At 42.1% G+C, this 20,369-nt stretch overlaps 1 protein-coding gene across 2 annotated transcripts in view; it reads right to left on the bottom strand.

Moving 5' to 3' along the window:
- The window catches only part of BCKDHB (branched chain keto acid dehydrogenase E1 subunit beta), a 168,254-nt gene that overhangs the window by 138,067 nt on the left and 9,818 nt on the right, over nt 1-20,369 (bottom strand). For both annotated transcript variants that reach the window (XM_018552720.1, XM_018552719.1), the window contains exons 2-3: nt 17,016-17,093; nt 11,404-11,472 (exon numbers count right to left, since the gene is read on the bottom strand). In XM_018552720.1, the coding sequence (XP_018408222.1) occupies nt 11,404-11,472; nt 17,016-17,093 (147 nt within the window). The remainder of the gene's footprint in view (nt 1-11,403; nt 11,473-17,015; nt 17,094-20,369) is intronic.

Raw genomic sequence — 20,369 nt, 5'->3', positions numbered from 1 at the left:
GGGGGGGGGGTTTGCATTGCACTTTAATATCCATAGAAAACATTTTTTATTATTGTCACAAGTTAGTTTGCAGAACCTTGAGTGGTAGTATAAAAACATGGTTACAGGTTTCCTTCAGACAGATATCATGGGACTCTCCCATGTGTACAGCAAATGCAGACTAGGGACAAGGTGTGTTCCTACTTGAAGACAGCTCCTCCACCATTGCTGAGAAGGAGGCGCTATCCTGTTACTATCCTGTAACCAAAGTGGGTGTTAGGCCTGCAGCTAGCCAGCTGTGTTACCTATAGCTGAACAGGTTCAAACTTTATTAATTGTATTGTTTTATTTTTGTACAACTTGCAAATAAAGGTCTCCAGGTCAGTTAAACCGTGCTTTCAGTTATATGCTAGTCTACCCCCAGAAGACGACAATCTTGCTACCTCACCCTGCTTGCACCTGGTCACCTTACATTATTACTACAGCTAATGTTTGGGGTCACACAGAAAACTAAAGAGGAGAATACAACCTGATCTTTTGTACCCAAACGGTAAAAAATGCACACTCTGTGGGACAGACTTGAAATGAGAATAGCTTCTTTGTTGGTCCTACAACCAGAGCTGTCTACAGGTTAAATGGTACATTGTTACACATTTTAACACTGCTCCATGGAGCTATGTTCAGCCTCCAGTATTCCCAAAGCCACAGCAGGGTGCAATAACAAATGTAATTGTAATGCAATGTACAAGAAATGTCAAAGTGCTTTAATGATACAAATGATCTGCATTGATGCTCTGCAACAAGATGCAGTGCTCCATGTTACCAAGGCCACACACTTCAACTAAATAGGCTGGTACCTCATTACAAAGGAGAAGACTTGGGGCACCATTTTTCGAGACTGACCATATCCTGATACTTTTATTTTGGGAAAAAGATGCTATATAACTTTGCATTAACAAAGCAAAAATAGGAAATTATGTGCGAGCAATAATCTGAAACAACTGCATCTTCCTCTTTTCGTGCGGCTTCAAATCACAGCGGTCCAGAACTTTTAAGCATAGTTAACACCTCATCTGTCAAGGTTCCAAGGCTACATCAGTAACATGGTACACAAAAGAATATGGCAGAGACACTTAGTACCCGGTTCATTATTTGAAAATTTCCCTCGGTGTGACCCACACCAATTTCACAAAACTATGATTAGTCACACCCCAAGTATTTCAAGTGGCTACAAAAGGTCATAGTAAACAAATAAATAATCACATCCTATAGGTTTTTTTTCTCCTAAAATGTTTAAATCTATTATTTTTCTCTCCCATAGCTGCCTGTCAGCTCCTTCTCCGCCAAAAGCCCAATTTGTGGGCATTCCTACTGTGTATCTTAAGCAGAGCTTTGTTGCTAACATTCCCTCTGCTGTGAGTCTTGTGCTGACACACCCCCTCCACATGCATGCTGAAAATCAATCCTAATTAGCTATTTGTCTGCTTGTGAGCAGCATGGTCAGATAGCAGTGGGGGGAGAGGAGTGCGCTGTAGACCAAGCTAGCTCAGCATCCATAACACCCATCAAAAGGGACAAAGTGTTTCATGCACTGTCACCAGGGGACACTTACAGTGCATTTCCACCTTTACAGCCAAACTGGGATAGCACAGTCTTTATATTTATTGCATGTTCCCTTTCACAAAGCAAAAATGTAAAAAACTTGTAGCGTACCATTTTTAGATGCCCTTTCTGCAAACTCCAGGACTGAAAAATCCTACTTAGTTCTCGCTGTCTAAAGGGGGTTGGGGAGAGTTTTGCTTCAAATACTATTTAACCCACTCTTTACTGTGCTGGCAAATTTCATTATCAATTGTAAACTACATGAGCAGGACTGTCTTTCCCAACAAAGGGTTAAGGATCTGAGGACATGGTATGTTAAAATTGTAGGTTGTGAAAATATGTACCCACTAGGTATGTCCAATATATGCAGCTGCTTAACCACCTGCTGTCCGGCCGTTTTAATTAAACGGCGGTACAGCGGCTTCTTGAATGCAGGTGGGCGTTTTTAAACGTCCCATCCCGCCCCGATTGTGCTCGACGGGGAAATCAGCCTGCAATGTAAACAACAGGCGATGGCTGTTTACATAAGAGCGTTCGGGACTCTGTAGAGACGCTCCATCGCTTGTAATATGAGTGCGGGTGTGCGCGCCCCCTCTGCCGCAGGCGCTGCTGGCAATGCCGAGCTCCGCTGTGCCCGGTGCGAGCCTGGGACAAGCACAGCAGCTCTGACTCGCTCTGTGGCCGGAGATCAAACAGAGCTCAGTACACGAGCTCCGTTTGATCTCCTCCTCCTCTTCGGAATGCAGGCAGTGATGTTCATTACATCACTTCCTGCATTCAGTGTCACTCTCCGGTACAGAAACCAGAGAGAAGCTGGTGAAGCAGGTATTTGCTTCATCAGCTTCTCTGGGGGTCCCTAGGTGACATGGGGGGTCTTAAAGACCCCTGATGTCTCCATAAAGAGGACCTGTCACTGAAAATTGGCTATTACAAAGGGGGCTTGTTAGTCCCCTATGTGATAGTAATAAAGTTAAGTGAAAAAAAATGTTTAAAAGAATTAGTTACAAAAAAGAAATAAAATTAACATATAAAAGGTAATACAAAAAATTTTACAAAATGTTTTAAGTCCCCCGCCCCCCACATACACATGCAAACATGCGTCGAGTGCGCCTAAGTGCCTAAACGACCATTGCATCCATTACCCTGCATATGTTATGTATTGCAGCAAACGTCGCAGTGAGAGCAATAATTCTAGGGCCATCAATCACTGATAACACTAACCTGAGGAGCGGTAAAAGCTTTTAAAGCGTCGCCTATGGCCAATTTTGGGTATGGTAGTTTTGTCGAGTTTGCGGACGCACGCAATTTTAAAGCTTAACATGTTTGGTGTCTATTTACCCGACGTGACCACGTCTTTTATATTTTGCCAAAAATTTGGGTAATAATAACTGTTTTATAACATAACGTATGGAAAACAGTTTTGTTTTTTTTCAAAATTTTCGGTACTTTTTTCATTATATAGTAAAAAATAAAAACCCCAGTGGTGATTAAATACCACCAAAAGAAAGCTCTATCTGACCCCCAAAAAATGGAATAAAATTATTTTAAGTACAGCGTTGCATGACGGAATAAATGTCAGTCAAAGTACTGCAGCGCTGAATACTGAGAAATGGCCTGGACAGGAAGGGGGTGTAAACACTCCGGTCAGCAAGTGGTTAAACACTAGCAAATGCAAATATTAAAGCTTCAAGCCAAGCACTAATACATGATTTTCTTAATACAACCTTCAACTTTTTTTTTTTTATCTGCTCAGGATGAATACACACCATTCAGTTGAAAGCGAATTCACACATTTCCATTAATAATAAATGTCAGACACTTGTGCTGAAGGACGGCACAAGGCTATAGACTTAGATCCAGCTATGACACAATACGATCAACATAGGCATGACAAGTCACTACTTCCACTATGTCAGATGCTATTCAAAGAGAGCAAATGTCTAGAGAGGAACTTTGCGCTGACATCTAGGCAGTTATACAGAGAATAGAATAGTCCTTATTTTATCATAAATATCACTCTAAAATTAAACTATGTATCACTGGACCTGTTGATAAAATAAATAAATGACCAGTTCTGTGCAGAAACCCAAAACAGCCAATCAAAAAATTATTTTTATTAACCAGTCAGTTCGAGGCTGCCGGACAGCTGGATTCTGATTGTTTGCACATATGGTGTGCACACTATGCCATTCCAGCCTATTAAATAAGGCAGCATAGCCAAATGCATGTTAACATTTACCTTTACATGTATATGTAAAGGTAAAACTAAAGTGGGGGAGCGTTAGGATCTCTGTCAGGTTTTTACTGTTGTGTTTTTCTCTTTTGTTCATTGAAGGACACAGTGGAGATCTTGATCTCTGTACCGATGGGACATCTCAAAAAGCAGTGTCCCCCAGGGTGCGGGAACAATAAAAAAAAAAATCAACAACAAAAACCCCGGCTCAAACAAACTAAGCAGTCGCCTATAAATGATTGCGACCAAAAGGAAACATCGGCAGAGGCAACAACATAAACTCTAAGGCCCCATTCACACTGAGCGATTTATGGAGCGATTTTTGCAGCGATATCGCTCATATTTCCATGCTATATCGCTCTATGTAGCTTCTCCAATCCATTTCAATGAAGCTGTTCACATCTCGTCGCTCAATATCGCTTGTAGCTCGTCGCTGGTAGCTTGTCGCTCCTACATGACCCTTTTTTAGAGCGGTTTTGAGCGATATTGCTCCTGATTGCATACAGCCCAATAGGAAGAAGTCGCGAGACACGTCGCTCAAAGTCGCGCGATTTCCATGTCGCTCAGTGTGAATGGGGTCTTAAAACCCATTCACACTGAGCAACATGGAAATCGCGCGACTTTGAGCGACGAGCGACATTGAGCGACTTCTTCCTATTGGGCTTAGACAAATGCTTTAATGCTGTAAGATCACAGATTCAGACAAACCCCATCTCTGATCACTTGGCTTTAAATAGCCATACCATTGAAGCCAAAGAGACTGTAAAGCAGGATGCAACATTGGACTTTGGGATAAAACTCCGGTCAAAGAGGAAGTTAACAGGGGACGTCTATGAATAGCCTGTGCACCAAGGAAATCGTGGCCAAACGGGAACCATTAGAATTACCAGTATCCCTTCAAGTGGAGGCCTATGGAATTGGCGCACATGGAATTGCCTCACAAAAGGCAAACAATTAGACCCAGACCCTCATACAAAGTGCAAATCATCACCCATTTGCAAGAAAGCAATGCGTGAATTTGACAACAAAGCCTGTGAATCTTATCCAGGAGTAAGAAAAATCCTTGGCCTGATAAGTGTACATGATAACTCATAGATACTCCAGGGTGATGGAATCAAGGATGATTTTCAGGATCCAAAACAAACCCCTTCAGAATGTGCATGATATTCGGAAGATTAATTTTCAGATCTGACTGAGAATCTGCTTGAAGAGGAAGTCATTCAAGTAAGTCACCACTTATATCCCCTGCTGTCCAAACAAGGCAAGGACCAGTGCCAAGAATATGGAGGCAAATATCCTAAATGTCTATGAATACCAGAAAAAAACCCTGATGAAGAGTATTGCTCACTGAGTAGATAGACTCAGTTTGAACTTGCAGACCTTCACAAATAAGTCAAGGGCTTAAAGATCCAAAAACAGAAGAACCCTATCCTTTTTGGGCACAATGAAAAATTCTGAATAATATCCTTCAAATTTTTCTGATGTGGCATTGAGACTCCTTAGAGCTGACGATAGATCACGTAAGCGAATCTGAGGTTATTGAAGGTTTGAATTAAAGTATTTTGTATTCCATAAAGCCAGTATTCAAACCCACCTGTCAGAAATTTAAGACAACCACAGGTCCACAAACAGAAGTAAGTGTCCCCACCTTAGCTGGGCAGGTGGGGGAAAGCTCTCATGCGGAAAGTAGTCTTCTCAGTGGACTTGGAGCACTTAGGCAGCTAATACCTCTTCTGCCCACTGGAGAAGCAGGACTTAACAGACTTTTGAATTTTATCTGAGGATACTGTAACAACAAGTGAACCTTCCCTCTTTGCAATATTGTGGTTAGTTGGGGCCTGTGGGGGTTTGTAGTTCGAAATAAAGTAGTTCACTTCACTAATGCAAAAAAACTATAGCAACTACAACAACTTGGCAGAGGAAAGAAAAGTAGTCCCGTATGTTTTTTGGTATACGGTAGTTCACTCCACTAATGCATAACACTATTGCAGGCTTATCAAACAGTAATTACCAGTACTCCAGAGCAACCCCCTTTGTAGAGCAGTGTCTCTTTAAACCCCACTGAGTTGCAGGGAATGTAAACAAATACAGAGTCCAGGATGGTACTTGCGGTTTGTTAGGGTATTCAGAGCCCTCCAGGAGTACAGGGCGAAGGATCACTGCTGTGCTGGAAGAAGTCCGGATTACAATGCTTCTGGAGCGAAAGGTTCATGTGCTGGAGCAGAGGTATGAGCCCTAAGAAATTGCTCAACGTTCTACCTCGCTAGAACATTGAGCAAGTGTGCCTTCCAGGCTTTCATGAGTAGGCAGGTGTGTTGGGGCGGAGCAGTCAGCAGAGGCCCTGCCGAACGTCTCCTAGCAAGGGGATGCTTCCGAAGGGCCGGGCTGCTACGCCCTCACTCCTATGTGTGACGAGTCCGAGGGAGATGTCTGAAGGGAGGAGCCGAGTACGCAAGCCTGCCGGCCCATCTCCTAGCAACGAGACGGCGCCGCGGCTGTGTGAGGAGACGGGGCTCGGGTTCGTGACAGATACTTGGGGACAAACATATGTTTGTGAGACTAAAGGAAGTGTCTAGCTTAGGCCTAGTTTTCTTACCTTTCTAAAGCTGTGGTAAAAATTTACTCTTATCGCACGTGATATTTTTGAATATATCATCCAGCTTTGCACCTTAAAATGGTAAATCCACAAGGGCTTTTTTCAGAGTCTGGTCTGCTCACTAGCATTTAAGCCACAATATGTGGTATAGAATGACAGCCAAAAAATACATTCTGGAAATAAGGAGGTCTAATATCCAGTAAAGTGTTACACATTTATTGAAGTACAAAATAACCCCAGAAGGCAGTCTTATTCTTTGTAAATAAAGTCCTAGTCAAACGTTTAGACTTATTTGTACCAAAAGGAACTGGAGCTTCCAAAGGGGCATCCGCAGACACTTCAATATAAACAAACAAACGCCATGCAGGTAATGTCTGGCTGGCGAGGATTTGAACCAGGAATGCCTCTGCTGCACGGCAGAAGTGCTGACCACTAGGTTACCGTGCTTCTTAAAAGTCTTGCAAAACAAATTAATAAGTGCAGAGACCACTACTTTCTCTAGTGAAAGGTTTTATCATCCCTAGCAGAGTGAGTTCGATCTGTCGTCGCTATTTTCACAGAAGATGCTGAAATCCCAGGAGAAAGCAACGGTGGGGAGCGCCTTTATACTTTGCTCTTTAGTAAAAACTTGCTCCACAAGCGAAAGACAAACTTCTGAAACAAAAGTAAGGTTTGCCATAGCAATAGAATAGAACTCAGGGTTCCAGAGACCCCCAAAAGCAGAACCTGAGAGTGAAGCACGGGTCTGCAAGGATTTACAGGTGGGAAAAATAGAGCCTGACCCAGGAGAGGGATAAACTCCCCCACATGTCGCACAGCCCCTCTCAGTGCCTACTGCACCAACACCGCTGCCCTAATAGGGTCCACACCATGCCCCAACTCCACAAGCCTGAACCCACCAAGCCACCAGGGATGAAGGAGGTTAAGAAGGCTAACCACTCTCACAGAAACAAGTCTGTTTCAAAGTACAGTCGCTGCATCCTCTGTGCTGACTCCCGTGAGATATCTCATAGTCTGCCCCACATTTCTCCAGGGCTGTCGCAGGCAATCTCGCTCTCTCAGGCAGAGAACTGCGTGCGCTCAATGGCTAAGCTGGGGAACTACAAGAATCTATATTATCCAGCCTATCACCCAGCTCAGCTGTTGATTGAAGATCAATGAAGAGTGAAGAAAAATATACAAAATAACACCCTAATAGGGATAAAAAAAAACAGGAACAGAGATCCCCAGCAGGGAGATGGGTCCTTAATCCTTGACACTAGGCCAAAAACTGCCTTGGTTGGAGGTGTGGCCACCAGCAGGAGTCACCCGCAGAGCCGAGCTTCTTTTTTTATGCTTAGCGACCTACTCCTGCAAGTGGCATATAACCCATCAGTAACGAGATCAAGATCTCCACTATGTCCTTTCAATTAACAAAAGAGAAATCAATTTTTTTTTTTAATTGTCACCAGAGCAAGAGGCGAGGGTAAAACATCCAACAGAGTCACCTGACCTTGTGACAACTCTATGAGATAGAAATCCCCTTAACTTTGGGGAGATTTTCCCCTCTTTTCCTGTTGCATCTCCAAAACATGAATGAAAGGGAATTCTCCCAAATTGAACTTAAGACAGAAACAAATTGATGAGTTTTTCCTTACTCTACAACTGCTATCAATACACTTGAAGTTCCATAGAAATAATTGAAAAAAATAAATAAAAACAATTCAAATGGATGATGAGTACAAAGCATTCACATGCCACAAATTAACTTAACATATGGCACTGGAAATAACATTTCATACATTTTACAAGTGTTTTACAGTAAACACGGCAAAGATAGAAGATACAGCAAAAGGCAGATACCACAACATACCAAGTAGAACAATTCTCAACTTTATTTAAATGACAGTGCAAGCACTAAGATGCTAAATGGTCAGTTGATTAGTGGAGCAGGAAGCGTTCAACTTTCCAGCAAGATAGCTTTCCAGTAACAGTCACGGTAGAAAAGTGAAGTTAGCCCGCCATCTGCTGACCATACAAGAACATACACGCACACTTGTATCTGGAAAGTCAGCACAGGGCCTGGCAGAAGCAAGCACTTTATATGGAAACAGACAGTTCTTTGGATAATCGTTTATCACATGCAAATCTTCACTGAGAAAATATTTAAATTGTATGTTACCACTACATTCTTTATTACAGATATGTGTATTTAATTCTAAAAACTTCATACAAGTAACCTGTGATAGCTGTATTTCTTTTTTTGCACACAAATACCTAGTGATCCTGCCAGTCCCTCTTCTGTGCTTTTCTAATCTGAACACACCAAGCACGGAGGCAGATCCATGCAGACATGGTAAGTGTGCATCAAAGAGAGAAGCCACTGACACTCCAACTGCGATATCAATATGTCTGTTTATTGACGCACTTTCACATTATTACCAAACAAACAACCATTGCTGGCCCTCACTTAAAAAAAAATAATAATAGTTGCCTGCCTGTCCCTGGCTTTAATACTTTTCAGTCACAGACCCAGAACAAGCATTTTCTAGAACGGAGTTTGGCATGCCATATAGGAGTGTCAGAAAAATGTCAAAATGCCTTAGCGCTATATAAGTTTCAGGTCTAAGGCCCCATTCACACCTAGGCGTATTGTAATATGCGTGTCTGTCGCGCGACCGTCACGCGTTTTTTTTACCGCGATTCGCGGTAAAAAAGTCGCACGACCGTCGCGCGATTCCAAAGGCTACTTGGCTGTATCCCAATGGAAAACGCCCTACAAAACGGCCCAAAGTAGTCCCGGGACCTTTTCAGGCGTGGGCCGTTTTGTAGGGCGTTAGGGACGGGCGGAAATACGCCTAGGTGGGAACGAGGGCATTGACTACAATGCTATTTATTTTTTTGACCGTTTTGTAGCGCGTTCGTCGAGCGTAGGACGCGCTACAAAACGGTCAGGTGTGAACGGGGCCAAAGAGTCCAAAAAAACATTGACACCAAAGCATCTGCATGGCAGCCAGGGAACAGAGTCACTTTAGGTCTATTCAGCTGATAGGGTGTGGCATTAAGTCAGATTTAAAGTGATATTAAAACTTAGTCTTTTTATTTTTTTTACTAGGAGACTGCATTTAAATAGATTTTTTTTTTTTACATGCTTCAGATCCTTGTTCTCTAGTGGTTCCCCGCAGTGCTTTTCCCCATGCCCCTCGCACAAGTGCCTACATCAGCTAAGTGGCTGCTGTGAGGGCGACCCGTGTGTGTGCGTTCACAGCCATGCCCGCAGTGGCTGTGTGCATCTATAGACACAGACAGCCCTGCGGCAGGCCACGTCCCCTCCTCTGTGTCCAGCAGTTTGACTGATGGCAGAAGGAGCTTATGGCACCCTCTGCCCTCAGTATCCTCCCCCAGAACCAGAAAGTTCGGGATGGAAGATCGCTGCAGGGACCGACTTTATAAATGCCCAAATCACTGCACAAGTCCTACAAAGAAGCCTATACTGGGCATAACATTCAGAACCAGTGCATCTAAAAGTAAAGCCCAGTGCAGTAGAAAGGGTGTAAAAATAACATGTTTGCCACTGATTTACCAAATACTTATTTCTAGTTCTTAGAAGTCTACACAATGTACCTGCATGTTACATGTGGCAAACATCTTATGCAGCCCTACCATTTCATAGTTGGTCAACCTGATATAAATTAAGTGCGTGTGCACTGACCGCACACATTTTATAGCTTAAAAATGGAAGCAATAAAAACATAGGGTATAAAAAAAAAAGGGAGAGAAATTAAGTGGTAGTCAAAAAAGATAAAAGGATACTTGGGATGGAGGGGGAAGAGGAAACATCTGGCCGGCCTAATGAACAACAAGGCTTTTCCATACCAAAGTAGAAGCATGAACATTATTCTAATGAACTTCCTAGAAATCTTATACAGATACAATAGCTTAAGTCCTCTTTTTTGTCTGTCACATTTTGCTCCATATTCACAGCTGAACTCCAGACAGATATAAAAGGCAGCTTTGAATGCAAATGTACTTATTAATACATCATTAAACCCAAAAGCAACAACGTAATATATTGCAGCTTACAAATCCTTAAATGTGGCGGCTGCATTCGGTTTTTTTTCTAGTCTTTCCCTTCCTCTTTATTTCCACCTGGTGGTCCAGCCAATAACAAACTTCCTGTCTTTGGCTCTGTTGCTCCTCTATACAGTGGAGCCACCCTGACTTGGACAGCAGCATTGTCACCCTGTGGAGAGGGAGTGTTAAATGGACTAGCATATTTAGATGATCTTTCTAGACTAACAAATTCAATTCCCAACTCCAGCTAACACATTTTAAGGACCTACAGAAACAAATGTATTTTTTTCCCCTTTTGGATTCTTTGGGGATTTTTTACATAAATTAATAAAAACTGACCATTGAAAGCACCCCAGTGCTCCCTGCGTCAGTATGACGTCATGGGGTGGTTCTGTGGTGTATTCTGTGTGGTTCACTATTTAAAGCTGAAGTCGCATACTTGTTGTTGTCACTGTGTCGCCCAGAAGAAGGGACCCTGCGTGGCCCCAAAACGTTGGCTGTTTGACGCATGTGACGATTTAATAAAAAGTGCACACATCATCGAGTGCTGGTGACTTCTATTACGGACTGGGGCGGGAAGAGGCGTGGCGGTGCATTTAAGTAAATGGCACCGCAGCCACGCCCCCCGGTCGCAGTGCGATCTCCAGCACCCGAACGTGTGGCACATTAACGCCTGTGTTCCTGTCCAGTGCGGTCAGAAAAAATGCTACATGCACTATGCAACAGAGGCAGAAGCAGATGGTAGGGAAACAGGTCTTATTGGAATTGCACTTTAATTTGCACTGTTTTATGAGAATGGATTATAAAAGGGAGGGTGAGGCTTATTTACATTTTAATTTAATTACACATTCCAATTTGTGAAGTGAGTGTGTGCATATATAATACACACATACATACACACGCGACAGCCATTACTGAATTTAAAAAATATGCATCTTACCATATTTATCTCTCAGGCCGACAGTACATCGGAAAACACCTCCAAAAGCGACATCTTCACCAAATATTACTGCAAAAAAAGGCAAATTATTTTAAATGGATTATAGCGGTGGTCAGGCGGATCTGATGGGTTTTGTGAAGGTTAGGAACACAGTTTAAACAGAAACCATCATCATGCATACAGTCATTTGAGAAGACTTTATTCTGTTACTGTTAAGAGTTCTGGGTTACATACTTGTTTCTGAAGTAGCACAGACCTTGTTCAGCATCACTGCAAGTAAAGTCAATGCTCTACAAATAGCATGCATCCTTGGAGCTTACAGACAATGGCAGTAACCAGGAAAGGCTTCTTAGGCAGGTAACTGGGCTTCAAAATAGAGTCATTTTAAAACTGTCCTATAAGTCATTTTTAAATTCTAAGAGCATGCTTTCTAATAGTAATTTTCTTACTCAAAATGCTGAAGAACCATCATACTACACATTTTTTTAAATATCTCTCTATATTTGTAAACCTTAAAAATTATTTGTTTAAGGTTCTAAAACACCATTTGCCACATTGAGTTGTAAAACCCATGATTGCACCAGTAGAGGGAACTGGAGGACCAAGTTAACTAAAGTTCATCGTTTTTATCTTCATCAATAGCAACTATTACATTCTTTCAACACATTTCACTGTTTTATATTATAAAAAAAAAAGGAAAATGGAATTGATCTACTGTCTACCTCGTATTGATTCATAAATTAGATAAAATAGGATAAAACTTCTAAAAGGTGTTTTAAGCTGAAGTGAAAAACACAAGATAGCAATACTAAGGTTTTGGGATAGATGAGTGATGGGATAGTCCAGCATACGTGGATCAGGTTTTCTTAAGCAGCGCAATGTCAGTTTGGGTGGAAGCTTGCTTATGGAGCATGAATGGTGTCACAAATCGCTACATCATGAAGTTACGAGCCATTTCCTTCCATTATGCTACATGTGGATATCTTTTTCATATTTGTATCAGTTTTTTTTTTCAAATGATAAGTACAGTGATAAGACCACACATTTAAAAAGGGAAGAGGAAAAAAAATGGGGAAAAAGTGGAATTGTTGCCTAGGGTGACTCAAGATTACATGTTTCAATTTCCCAAAGAACAGAAGATAAAACCTTACTGCTCTCTATTGGAGACAACTCTACTTTTACTCCTGTTTCCTTTTTTTCCCAGATCTTCAAACCCCTTTCTATGCAATTTGATAGAAAAGTACATTAGAGGCTGAGGGCTCACATAAATATCTATCAAATTTAGAGTGGTGTTCCAACCATAGGTGATGTGCTCTCAAAGATGTCCACAAAAGGCACAATGGCTTGAAAACAGACTCTAATACAGTGGTATGAAATGGTATGGTTCCACCTTTGGTAAACTTAATTTTTCCTTTATCTTAGAAAATTGTATTATTCTGTCACTTTACATAATGCTGAATAAATACATCCACCGTCTAACCAATTTTTAAATGAGCATGCACTGCTGTCTAGGTCTTCTGTTCCAAGACCACCATGTCACTATGTCATGATGCAAATTTGTATTTAACATTACAGCCATGCCAAACAGTCACCCGGAATGACTCAATGTTTTACAACGGATCAGATGAAGTTTTGTATGGTGTTCATGGGCAAAAGAGCATACTGTTATTATTCAAAGGACGGGGTTAATTTATCTTGCATAAATGAAGATGAGATTTAGATCAATAGCTTGGGGAGATTGGGGGGAAGCTTTCAGATTTGAGAGTCCTAAGATTTTAGAATTATGGATAGTGATCAAGGGATGTATAAGAGTGTGAAAGAGCTCATCAGTGTATGCAGATACTTAATACTTATGGGAACCTAATCTAAATCTGTGAATACAGGGATTTGTCTAATTTTTCATGTATGTAACCTTTTCTTGTCTGTTGACATTGCTTCTCACCTAAACAGGAGAACCTGGGTTACACAAGCATTCTTGTTTAGGTAAAAGTTAAGGGGTAGATGAAAAGGACTTTACTCCCTGCACACGGTGCGAGTGTCAGTTTAGTTTAGGGGGAAGACAGAACAGCTCAGGCCAAGGATTCTACCCATCCTCATACTACTTCACTGGGGTGACAGTGCACAAGTTGCTAAAAGGAAAAGGAAACTATGTCCCTTTAACAGTCACAGCTCAAAACCACCTCTGCATAATCACTGCTGGGCTTGATTAGACGGCTGTCTTGAAGATCATGTCACTGAAACACATACAAGCAGAGAAAAGAGAACAGATTCTTTTTTTCGGGTTTTCACAAGCTGTGCTGACTGTCACGAAGGAGCAAATGTGACATTTCAAACTTCGGCATCTTAAATGCATCTGACAGCATTATTTTATGTTCGGTGTTGGACAGCCACCAAAATATGAAGTTAATTAGAAGCGAAGCTAGCACTGTCAGGTGGGATCTTCTTGGTGAACATGACAAACATTTGTTAGGCTGAATATATTATCTAGCATGATCTTTGATATTACATGGAGCTGATAAGAAATAGGAACTTGCATTATAATCACTTTGTACATAAAATCCACATTCATTTATACAAGTAAATAAATGAGTTGCGTGTGCCACTTTATTTCTCTACTCCATGTAGACCAGAGGTGGGAAACCTCCGGTCCTCCAGCTGTGGTGAAACTATAAAACCTGGGAGGCATTACAAGAACCTTTCAGCCACAGGCATGATTCCCAGAGACATATGCAATATTGGATTTGTAGTTTCACCACAGCTGGAGGGCCGGAGGTTCCCAAACCCTGATGTAGACTATACTGGTGAGTGGTAGCAATACATGATTAGAGCACACACTGACACGGTCCTTCCTTCTGGCGGGTGGCTACTTTTGTTCCTCATGGTCCCTGTGTGCGTTGTAAAGTAGCCACCACTCCAAGCTCACTCCCGCGATGGACTACAATCTCATGTTTAGTTTACTAATTTGTATTGAGATTGTAGTCCATCATGGGAGCAAGCTTGGAGCTGTGGCTACTTTACAACACACACACACAGGGATCATTGGGAACAAAAGAAGTCACCCTCCAGAAGGACAGTGTCAGCACCAATTCAGAGATGATTTGAGGTTCCACAGCTGAGTGATACACAAATAAGATTTTTGTAAATAAAACACAAATAAGACATTTTTGTTAATAGTTAAAAGGTACTTGAATGCAGTTTTAAGATTTATCTCCTGAGTGTAGTGTCACTTTAAACGTCTGTGGCTGAGCATTATTGTCAACAACTGAGAAATTATTAAAGGCAAACCCAGCCTGGCAACTAGTATTCTCAGAAGCAGGTCAACAATTGCAGCCACTGCATTTCAAGCCCATCTAAATCATTTTCCTCTGAGAATGATAGACAGACATTATCAATGCAAATTGGCATTTTAAATGTCTTAAAGGTTAAGTTCACTTTCTCACAAAGCATGAGAACATGACCTTACCAACACCCCTCCGCCACTTCTCCTCCCACCAGCAATCCCAGCCAGCTGGTGTACAGTCCCATATTCTGCATTTCAGCCCCTAAAGGTGGCCATACACTTTACAACCATCGCAAGACCTTAGTCTTGCGATGGTTGTAAAGTACTTAAAAAAACGTACGATCTGCCCATCTTGGAAAGGCAGATCGTACTCTCGATCATCGCAAGCCCGCCCCCCTGAGGGGCAGGCTTACGATGACTGTAATGAGGGGCGGGCTTACGATGACTGCAAACCGGCAGTGTGTGCGTGCGCACACCGGCCCGTTCGCCAGTTGTCGAACCAGCAGGCCACTAACTCGCCGAGAATCGTACGATTCTCGGCGGGTTTTCTAGCATGCTGGTTTCGACGGAAGACGTGCGACCGTACAGTAGAAACGGTCGCACGCCTTCCATACACTGCACGATTCTCGTACGATCCTGTTTATCTGTCTCCATGGCAGCTTTGGACAGTAGCCTATAGGACTCAACTGCCTTTCAGCACATCATATCACCATTGAGTAACAGTAATTTTTTCCCAACTTGAAGCAGAACTAGCTATACCCACTTCTCCTCCAACAACGCCCATGAGTTCTCTCATTGGTACGGACATCTTTGCAGGGTCTTCTTCCATCTTCTTGATTGGCCAGCCTGGTATGCCCTAACCTCAGCACATGTGCATGGGAGTTAATTCATCCAGATGAAAAGGTATGCCGAGAACTTACACTGAGCTGCACATTCTAAAGAAGGCACAAGGGTAAGAAGACATAGAATGTCTCTTCTGCATTAAAAGCCTTCCTGATTTTTTTTCTTTTAAAAAGGTACAGCACCGCTATAAGATCCTCACAGATGACAGTGCAAAGTTTAATGAAAACCTGTACCAAGTGTGTAATGGAAGTTGCCATAACTGACATTCTGGACATGGTAGAAGGAATGTTATAGCACGCTACAAAAATGCTCCAAAACCTGCATAATCAATTGTTCCCTAGGACTAACGGTACAATTTTAAAGCTGCTGTTAATGTATAACCCTAAAAAGAATGAAGCAAGTGCCCCAACTGTTGGAGCCAAAGTAGAAAAATGTCCCAGTCTGCACTACTAGCAACTTACTACCTTTTAATCAGTGGTTATCAAACCTTTTTTTGGCAAAGCCACGCTTTGGAAGCAGATCAACATTCATCCCTCCCCCACCCCAATACACATTGTATAGCCTGCATAAAAAAAAAAAAAAGAGTGCAGCTCCCCTCCTTCCGCATCATCTCAGTCCCATCTGATGCAAATTTGTCTCTCAAAGCCACTCTCCGTGCTCTGAGCCACAAGAGAAACCCTCCATCACACGTTATCCTACATTATTTCTAACTCCCCAAAGCCACATGACTCTGCACATTTGCCTGGGCCAGCAATGCTGTTCAAGCAGTGAAGGACTGCATAGCTTCTCATGTAAGAAGTCAAGCTTAGCTGGGTAAAATGGAGGAAGGATGGACTGCAAAGTTGTGTGTGGCAGTCTACGGATTTCATTGCAACAGAAGACCGGCACTTGATAAGATAAAGAGACATATTACTTTCCACAGCAACAAATATTACCCCTTGTGCTGCCTGAGGCAAGACACCTGCAGTGTCATAGCATGCCCCACACTTTGAGAACCATTGATTCAAATGGTCACACCCAGATGTAATCTTCTAACTTATAGTAGTGCAACTCATATAAAAAAACAGAAGGAAAGATTTTTCCCAGATGACATCCATCTTAGAAGTTATGTGTGACAAACCTACAATTTCAACTTTTTGTTCGCTGTTGCGTAGTAGGTGGTATTCAATAAGCAATCCATCTACATAGCAAGCAAGTGGCAGCGATCATCAAATGATTGGCAAGGTGAGCATGTTTAAAACCTGGTGTGAAGTGCAGTGAACAGTGTTATAAAAGTCAATATATTTCCAAGCAGTCTCTTAAAAGTGCTTTGGTAACTGGAATATAATAAGCTACACTCCATATGTAGCCATACAAGCACAGAGTAGGTCACTCTTCACTTTTTCTAGGGTGCTAAATTCTCTAGGTCAGGATTGTTTTTACACTTTAAGGACACATAAAACTAAGTTTATTAGCAGATGATATGTTGCACATGTGAAAAACAATTTACCTGCTGTTGGGTCTCTAGATAGGGTATTGTCCATTGCACTTTGCACAGACTGGAAAAGGTTCATTTTCTGTGTTGCTCCTGCAAAAAAATAAATAACATACCAGCTGAGTAACAATGTGACTTGGAATTACTGTCATTGATAGACTAATACATGAGAATATTATTTGTCCAGATAATGGAATAACTCTTGCAGCATGAGAAGTAGTAAAATGCTTTGTTTTGGTGGTACTGTCTTAAAAAAATAAGATTGATTTGCCTGCCTCCTAAAAGCTAAAAGAAAGTATTAAATGCACTATACATCCCATTTATGTAGAGGGTATACTGGGAGCTTAGCGGCACTCCATTCGCCAGTGATCCTGCTGTCACTTCTTCCATTCAAGCGGCTAGAGAACACAGCGCGGAGCAGGGGTTAGAGGGAAGATTCTGCTCTCTCCTCCCTGCAATAGTAGCCTACTTGAACAGAAGGGAGCAGGGGGATGGGGCGTCCACTGAGAACAGACTTCCTTCTCTGTGCAGGCACTTGTCTGGGAGTGAGGGCAGACTCCAATATCTGTCGCAAGAGTCCAAAACAGTCTCCCTCCCATATGGCAGGGATCGCCGTTATATGGGAGGGACGCTGTGTGGACTCTTGTGGCAAATATTGGAGTGGTCTGTGTGTTTTTCCTCCTGGGCTTAGAATGTAGATGTCACCAGCACACCAGAAGCTCATAAGTCAGTGCAAATCCATTTATTGATAGATGTCACTCAGAATAACAAGCGCTTTCGGGGCCGCACAGGGTCCCCTTCATCAGGCTCAGAGTAGACGATTTGCACTGACTTATGAGCTTCTGTCGTGCTGGTGACATCTACATTCTAAGCTGTTTTGTGTGCGGCGCCATCCGCTGTCATTTCAAGCAGCACCTATTTACTCTTTTTGGGGGATTTCCGGTAAGGAGTGTTACAGGATTTATGACTTTTTCCCTCCAGGGGTCTCCGCTCCTGTATTAGGTGATGGTGCACCCCGATATCTTATGATTTCTGAGCATTAGTGCATTCCCCTGAGGAAGCTATTATTAGCGTTGGGAACACCAATCCAACATCGCACGTCTATTGACCAACTTCTATATACCTAAAGGAGATCTGAATATAGGACTAAATCTTCTTCACAAATTGTTAACGCGTTTGTGCGTTCACTGTTGGTTCATTATAAGTTGATTCACGTCATGAATGCACTATGTATTTTGTGTTTATTATTTTATATTTTTAATCTGTAGATATAATAAAATGTTAACGTTTTAGATTTAATCAGTCTTCCGTTCACGGGTTACCTCAAAGACCCCATTTTTTGTCTTATATATCCATTTGCTATGTTTACGGGATGAGGTTATTAGGGCTTCCTCTGTCAAGGCAGGAGTTGCCTTACAGATGTCGCTGTCATGCTTGCAGCCTTCCCAGCTTCAGAAACAAAAAACCTGCATTAATGTATTGCAACGGCCATTACAATCTATAGAAAATGACGCTTGGACCAGTGTGTGAAAAAAAAACCCACACACAAATATGTTGCTTACGGCATTCCACATCTTTTTTGGAACATTCATAACTAGTGTGAAATTCCAGGCTGCTTATTACAGTCAGAGAAAAATGACATAGCGAGGTCTTAGTAACCCAATTCCTTATAAAAGCAGCTCAGCTTGTTCGATGAGTGTCAGTGTGACATTGGAAATTACCAGACCTCGTCACCTTTACTATGGTGCTTGACGCACCAGTCTCTATGTGCATGGCTGAAAATTAATGAACAAAAAATTCTTGTACAGAAAATGTACATGGTCCGAAAATCTAATTTTTTCTATTCCTTTCAATTATGCAGACATCCAGTTTTTTTACCTGTTAACTCCTATGCTGTCCTATCCTTCAATACTTACTCAGTTCTGCAGTTGGAGTGCCATTTGTATTGTCGATACAGTTTATCACAACCTGTATTGGGTACACGCAATGAAATAAACACATACCCTTTTATATGGCTATATTTGCCAATCATTAAATTAAACGAATAGCTATATGTATGACATCTACTATCTGGAGAGACTGGGACATACAATTTTCCAAAGAGCAGATTACATTATTGTTTTTATATTTTAAATTCAGCCGAGTTACAAAATGAAATGCAGATTTTTCAAAGTGCCCATAAATGTTTTATTTAGGGAAGGGGGTCACTGCAGGAAAGAAAAAAAATCAAATGTACATGATCCTCTCACCAATCAGCTATTTTTCCCTGTGGATAACAGGTTACAGATAGTGGATGCCATACCTGTATCATTAAAAGGAGAACTCCAGGCAGAAGGAAAAATGAATAGCAAATCTGCATAATACAAGGTTATATGCACTTCATGTATTTTTCTCCAAATTAGAGGGGGGAAAAACTAACCCAGACAAGGCCTGCTAACATTAACTTTCAAATATTAAACCCTCCGTGATGAGAGACATACACCGTATGCCCTGCCACAAAGTGCCTATATGACTGGCCACGTACACTGTACGTGACGAGTTATTTAAGGCTCTGTAAAGCCGGTAACCGCTGATTCTCAGCGGTTACCAGTCATTAATGAATGTCTCAGTATTGAGGCATTCATTGATGAAATATCAATGCTATTCAGTGGCGGACCTAAGGAACAAAGGGCCCTGGTGCAAGATTTTCTTTTGGGCCCCCTCCCCCCCCCCAAAAAAAACCCTCAAACACAGGGCACTCCTACGGCAACGCTCGGCCGGCTGTCACACTTTCTCTCCACCCCGCTGGGGCACAGAGCAGCGCCCAGTGGGGAGGAAAGAAAGCAGGGATGCGCCGCTGTATCGGCCGAAAATGGCACTTTTGGCATAATGCCGAAAGAGCCATGTTTCGGCCAATACATCAGTGCATCCCTGGTTTCTTTTCTCCCCGCTGGGAGCTGCTCTGTGTTCCAGCGGGGAGAAAAGAAAGTGACAGCCGGCCGAGCGCTGCAGGACGAGAGCGCTGTGAGCGGCAGGCGTCTCTACTCCCACACCGCTCGCTCAGCCTCCTGTGACAGCGTGTCAGAGAGAAAAGCAAGGTACACACACTCAGCGATCAGTGATCGCTGAGTGTGTGTACATAATTGAGGATATGGCATGTTAACTATATCCTCAATTATGAATGAGAAGTGATCTATATCACCCCCATTCATCAATAATTGTGGTTATAGTAAACAAACAATGTTCTCATGTTATGAATGAACAGGAACACTCATAGAGGATTCCTGTTCATTGATAACAGGGGACACAGAAAAAGAGATTGAGGACTTTGTGTTCTCAATCTCTTTTTCTATTTTAAAAGGGAAATATCAGGGGTCTGTTTAGACCCCT

The sequence above is a fragment of the Nanorana parkeri genome, unplaced genomic scaffold, assembly GCF_000935625.1.
Source record: "Nanorana parkeri isolate BGI_ZX_2015 unplaced genomic scaffold, ASM93562v1 scaffold96, whole genome shotgun sequence".
In the NCBI taxonomy this organism is placed as follows: domain Eukaryota; kingdom Metazoa; phylum Chordata; class Amphibia; order Anura; family Dicroglossidae; genus Nanorana; species Nanorana parkeri.
Note: the sequence above shows the minus strand (reverse complement) of the source record. Positions and strands in the feature narration are given on the sequence as shown.